We start from the raw sequence: 6,723 nt of genomic DNA, 5'->3' as shown, positions 1-6,723 counted from the left end.
ACTTGAGCCAGTGAAGCAACGTCCTCCACAACTAGACTGAAGAACAAAACAACAGCAACTTGTCTGTTCCCCTTCCCCCAATTTCCCAGCACTGTTCCCATCCCCCCAATTCCCCAATTAAAAAAAATCTTTTAAAAAAAATAACACTTATTTTTATGGCATACTAGGATGAATAGGAAAGGACATCTGAGCTGGGAGCTCAGGCCACAGTAGACACTGACCAGCTCCCATGAAGGCAATGAGCATCAAAACTCAGTGCCTGGCATACTTGTTGGGAGGCTCTGTTTTAGACACCTTTCCATGAATTGTTCTACAACACAATTTTCATTAGCTGTGTAGCATTTCATATATATACCTTGATTCATTTAGCCAACACTGTGTTACTGGATAGTCAGGTTATATCACATATTTCATTATTATAACACTGTACTGACAAATCCTAGTACAATTAAATCTGGGGACATACTTCACACTACTTCCTTCAGAGTTAAAGGGTGCGGAACTTTTAAGGGTTTCTGATTCACACTGCCCCGTTGCTTGCCGGAAAGGTGGTTCCATTTCTAAATTTCTAAATTTAAATGGGGTGTGACGCTGTCCATACAACCTCAGTGTGTAAAACTGCCTCATCAACAGGATGTTGGAAGGGAAGCCTGTCTCTCTAAATTTTGCGGGAGGAACCAATGTGATAAAATATCCAAGTGAGCATGATATGTACTCTATGTACAGAGTTTACAGAGAAAAATCCTAGACTCTTGAACCCTTATGAAGATCAGAGATATAATAAGGCTTCAGAGAGAGGATTTCATGAGATGTCAGGAAGGCAATTCTGAATTCACAGGAAAGAATTCTATTGGGTTGTCGGAAAAGTCATGACGTATTTTGTCTATGTTTTTCAAAGGTCATTTATTTATATAAAGAACAAAGATCAATTAATGACATATTGCCTGTTTTGTTCGATAACCTTTTGCCATCTTTCAGTGAGTTTCATAATTCCTCGTTCATAGAAGGACCTGTCTTTATTTGCAAAAAACTGAACAAGGTGCTGATTTATAGCTCATCTGAATTGAATGTTATACCACACAAGGAGTTCTGAAGAGAGCAAAACAAGTGGAAGTCTAAGGGCGCAAGATCAGGTGAGTATGGTGGGTGTGGCAACACATCCCATCCAAGCTCCAATAATTTTTGACGGGTGATCAAACTTGTGTGTGGTCTTGCATTGTCGTGATGGAACACAACTCCTTTACAATTAACAAGCTCTGGACATTTGTGGATGATGGATTCATTCAAGCTGTCCAATAGCCAACAGTACACATTCAAATTGATTGTCTGGTTCCTTGATAGGAGCTTGAAAAACACGACAGCTTTTAAATTCCACAACACTGAGAGCATAACCTTCTTCTGACGAATGTCTGCTTTCGATGTCATTTGAGGCGAATCATCACATCGAGACCAAGACCGTTTTTGCACCACATTGTTGTAAACAATCCACTTCTCATCACCAGTTATCAGTCGCTTCAAAAAAGGATCGTTTCCCTCAGGTTTAATGAGCATACTGCAGATGTTTATATGCACTGTCAAATGAACTTCTTTGAGTTCATGAGGAACCCAAATATATAGCTTGCTCAATGTATCCCACCTTCTTCAGGTGGTTGTGAACGCTTGAATGATGGATGTTCAATGTTTCTGCAATCTCTCATGTCATGTAACATGGGTTTGACTCGATCAATGCCCTTGTTTTGTCATCATCAATCATGGTGGGCCTCCCTGACCAAGGAGCATCATTGAGATCAAAATCACCAGCACGGAATTTTGTGAACCATCGTTGGCACTGACGTTCTTGTAGAGCATTGTCACTGTAAACTTTATGCAGCTTTTCACAAACTTGATGTGCGTTCTTCCCTTTATGGAAGTAAAACAGTAAAATATGGCAAAAATGCACAGTTTGGTCCTCCATCTTCAAATTGTTGTAAAATCTCCAAAACTCAACCAAATCACTCAGTATATTTTTTAGAATGAAGCTAGAACAGTCAGCTGTCAAATGACATAGCAATACATAGATGCGAATCACTCTAGTACTTCCAAAAATGAGCTAGTGCCATCTGTTGCAAGCATGCATCATGACTTTTCTGACAACTCAATAAGTCTCATTATTCTCACTGGTAAAGAAAACATACTGCATATGTGGAAGTAAGCAAACAGGCCCTCCAACAGGTTACTCTATTTTGTGACTTCATTTATTTTTTACCAGATTCAAAGAATACGAGATACAGTGTCTGGAGATATGGATTCTAGTCATGCTTCTACCACCAAAAAGCTCCATGACCTTGGGAAAATCACTTAAACTCTCTAAATTTTAGGTTCTCTCCTTGCAAAATTACACTGTAGCTATTCTAAGGGTCCATCTACAATAGTTCTAACATTTTATGATTACAAGAAAGCAAAATTTCTCGAAAGTACATTCCAGGAGTCCATGAACATAAAGGGTTCATGATCAAATAATTTTTAACTTCTTTATAATGTATATCCCTCTTGTAAATTCAAAGTCCATTAGCATATTAATGGCTTTGAGGAATTCTACAGAAATAAAACTTTTTGGTCTGGTTAAATCAAAGACATCCAAATTTATTTGAATACTTTGTAAGTTTTAAAAAATTTTTTATTTTCAATGAACATTTACATATCACCCATAGATCAATCTTTAAGAAACAATGAAAATAGTTATTTGATAATCCTAGGTTTGAATATAGTTCCTTGACAGGTATTTAAAAATAGGACATTAACTCAATCGAGAATAGTTCTAAGACACAAGAGCAGCTAATTCTAGGTATAAGGCACACTCTATTCTTTGAGTCAGTCTTGCTGCTTCCTTCATTTTTTGGTTTACAGCATTCTCAGTATAGATACTTTGTGTCAATTCATATACCATTCTTCAAAACTCAAGCTCAGTAAAACTATCCTTTCCAGGAAAAACTAAACTTCAATTTCTGTTTTTCCAAGTGCTGGAAAAGGCCCCTAACGAGAAGGAAGGCTCCATTACCTACCATATTCATTGCTGTACAGTTTTTCTCTGTGTGACCTGGTCCTTCTCTGAGAGTTCAGGATAGAGAAAGATTCCAAATAAAGGCTCTTCTCCCAACATACCATCAAGGTACAAGTAAACCCACACCATATCTTTGTTTTGATCCTGTTTCCTTGTTATTACATTGGATTTCAAAAGCCTTTGACAATAATCCTGTCACTCGTATCAGTTGCTTAAAGCACACGAGCACGCGCGTGCACACGCGTGCACACACACACACTCTTTAGGTGGTAGCAGCAGGATTCATCCTTTTACTGCCACAGTAACTTCCAAGATAGATCAGGGATAATTTCACCTGGTATCCTGCTGTTCTACTCTCATTTGGGAGGTTTTTTATCAAGTTGCATATGTTAAATGTGTTGTATATTTACTTACACCTGTTTAGTTTGGAAACTTAATTAATCATAGAGGCTGGACTACACAATACAGCACTTAATAATATTCTATCTCAAAGCAGTGGAAAGAACAAGAGTTTTGGAGGTGAAAGACTTCAGTTTTAGTCGTGGATCCTCCAATTCATAGCTGTAAGACTGTGGCCAAGACACATAATTTCTTGGAAGTCCATTTCTTCACCTATAAAATGAAAATAACAGTAGTACCTATTCCAGTGTTATTTCAAGGATCAAAACAAATGAGAAAGTACAAAAAATATATATATCATAGAGAATATAGATTACATAGAATAATTTAAAGAAAAGATAATAAAGCAACAGAGCTGAGATTAAAAGGGAGATTTCATACCCAAGGAAACCAATCAAGAGGCAAAACAACATAATTACAGAATAATACATATCCAGGGCCGGCCGAGTGGCGCAATGGTTAAGAACTGGTTTGGGACGCCAGAGGGCCCTGGTTCGGATCCCACATATGAGGGCCAGTGACACTGCTCTCCACAGCTAAGATGCTGAACAACAGCTCAACCTGGAGCTGGGCTGCCGTGAGTCACCGGCGACAGCGTAGNCACTATGGGCAGTCTATCTGAAGTGTACCTGGCGTATAAGACGACCCCCCACTTGGAGGCATATTTTTCAGGGCCAAAAAATCGTCTTATACGCTGGCAAATACAGTATCTATGGTTGGAGACTAGCTCATTTATTATGAAAAAATAAGACAAGAAAATCAAAGAATTGGTGTCCATTAATAGAAATGCTCTCTACTCCTTTCCATCAAGAATTATATATAGGGGGAAAGATGGCAAATTTTATGGAAAAGTTAGCCTATTTTCCAAACCAGGATCAGCCAACTCACCATTTGTTTTCAGCCATTTTTTGGAATGAAGGTAACTCTCCAGCATCCTTTCATTGAAGAGCATGTATCCCATTGGTTCAGAAATGATCACATCTACAGCTTCAGGAAGTGAGATTTCTTCAATTTTCCCTGGCAGAACAATGATCTTGTCTGAAAGGTGGTTATTTTTCACTAACATCTGAAAAAGATGAAATAGGGTACCGGTATTATTGTTATACAGAATCTTATGAAAAATAAGTGTTACAGGTTAGGGATTGATGGCGTGGTAGGAATAAGAGGTTAAGTGGCTTATTTGTTTCTGTAAATACTGACAAATATTTTTTCTTACTGCACAAATATTTCATGTCTAATATAAATTAGAAGATACAGATATGAGACAAATAGAAACACCTCTAACTGTACCACATACAAATAATAACTATTAGTAGTTTGATGTATACCCTTCTAGACTCTTTATAAAAACATAAACTTGTAAGTGTATATGTGTGAGTGTGTGGTGTGTGTGTGTTTGTGTGTGTATGTATGCACATGTATTTTGGGAGGGATTGTTTTTATGAATAGTTTCAGCTTATTTCCCATTATTCTGTCTGCAATAAAGATGCCAAAAAGCTCTGTACAATAATCTTGCATGAAATAATGATATTGATCCTTATTAAACTATCCCTTGATCTTTTGATTCTGAAAATATCAATAATACCATGTTCATTAACCTGTCTTTAGAAATATATTTTACAGTCATGGAGTCGTTCCTCTTTGATGTCCTCTGTATTCTATTTAATATCTTTGAACTAACTTAAAGAAGGGATCTTGAAGAGAAACATACTTATTTTATTTCTAATGTAGGTCTTCTTAACGCCAAATATGACACTGTCTACATGCACCAGCATAAACATGTACAGCACACTCCTTTTTAAGTCATGGTTCCCTGAGACCCTGAGACATTTACATCTTTGCTCATTATATTTGTATACAGTCAGAGACCGTCTTTTGTATTTTCGTTGACTTGATCCCTTCCCTCATCCTAAATGCAGTATACCATGAATTTATCATGATCCAGTTCTCAACTTCTGATCAGTTCTTCACATGGCTTGGGTATCTTTCACCTCAAACCCTATCACCTAGGGTGCTGCTCACCCACATGTGCCCTATAAGCTTATCAAATGTCTTTTCTACTTATACTTTTTGAAAAAGAAATCAAGTAACCTTTGATCTAAGGAAAAAAAAACTAAAGAAAACTATTTGAACATGCCGTGCATTGTCATCATTTAGCCATGAACAAGGACTCTTGGAATTTCTGAGTCATCATTCCACTCGTGGGAGTCAACTTCACGGGATTGTGTGGAGACAAGGCTTGAAGGTTAACGTTTTTTGTGCCCTGCTTTTCTCTGAACGTTCTCCTCTCAGGAGAGTCCGTTCATATGCACGGCTCTAACATGGGTCTATTGTGGATGACTCTCCACACTACCTCTTTAGGTTCGCCCTCACCTGAGCTCTAGCCATCGCCTGAACATTTCCGCCAACGTGCTTTGTCATCTCCTCAGTATCGACAAGAGCTAACCTAGCTTCTTCTTAAAAACTAACCATTCCCTTAAATTTCCTTAGAATCTTTATATAATCTTGTATTTCCTTGATTCTGTTTTGATCACAAACACTATAATCCTCTGTATCCTGGAAGCACATAGTTACTTCCCACAGACAATTAGCTCTATGTTATTGTTATTTCTGCCTTTCAGATATCTCATTTCCATGTTTTCCTTTCTGCCTGAACCAACTTGTCTGGCTCCTAATCGCTTCATATCTAGAATTTAAACGTATCATTTATATAATGAAAATAATAATAGTAGTACCTACTTCATAGGCTGCTTGAGGCCAAAACAATATAAAGCATATTAAGGACTTAGGGATAAGTATTAAAATTATTACTGTTACAGTATTATTTTTATTAAAGGAATATTGTTCACTAAAAAAGAGAAATGCAAATGAGCAAAAATACGAAACTAAAAATCACTTGTATTCCCATCATGCAGATGTAGGCTGGGTATATTTCCCAGAAGACATTTGAGTGTATCTCTGTTTATAAAAGTATATAATGTTTTATACTAATACTTGATAATATTTTTTCCATGTAATATGTTTTAGACCAGTTTTCTGAATGTTTTTTTCTATCATGGCACACACTTAAAAATAACACTTAGGGCCGGCCGAGTGGTGCGATGGTTAAGAGCTGGCTTGGGATGCCAGAGAGCCCTGGTTCAGATCCCACATGAGGGCCAGTGACACTGCCCTCCACAGCTAAGATGCTGAACAACAGCTCAACCTGGAGCTGGGCTGCCCTGAGTCACCGGCAACGGCGTAGGCTGCAGCCCCTGTGGCAGTGGGTTGCCATGGGCTACCGT

The 6,723-nt window shown here is 37.8% G+C and overlaps 1 protein-coding gene across 3 annotated transcripts in view; it reads right to left on the bottom strand.

The window, feature by feature from the left end:
• LOC109384474 (histone-arginine methyltransferase CARM1-like) overlaps positions 1 to 6,723 on the bottom strand; it is a 257,878-nt gene that overhangs the window by 42,317 nt on the left and 208,838 nt on the right. For all 3 annotated transcript variants that reach the window (XR_002124405.1, XM_019645877.1, XM_019645878.1), the window contains one exon: positions 4,328 to 4,505. Coding sequence is in view for 2 of the 3 variants with exons in the window: in XM_019645877.1 (XP_019501422.1) it covers positions 4,328 to 4,505 (178 nt within the window). In the remaining variant the exon portion in view is untranslated. The remainder of the gene's footprint in view (positions 1 to 4,327; positions 4,506 to 6,723) is intronic.

Source organism: Hipposideros armiger, unplaced genomic scaffold, assembly GCF_001890085.2.
Source record: "Hipposideros armiger isolate ML-2016 unplaced genomic scaffold, ASM189008v1 scaffold_95, whole genome shotgun sequence".
Classification (NCBI taxonomy): domain Eukaryota; kingdom Metazoa; phylum Chordata; class Mammalia; order Chiroptera; family Hipposideridae; genus Hipposideros; species Hipposideros armiger.
The sequence above is the reverse complement of the archived record's forward strand: the minus strand, read 5'-3'. Positions and strand labels throughout refer to the sequence as shown.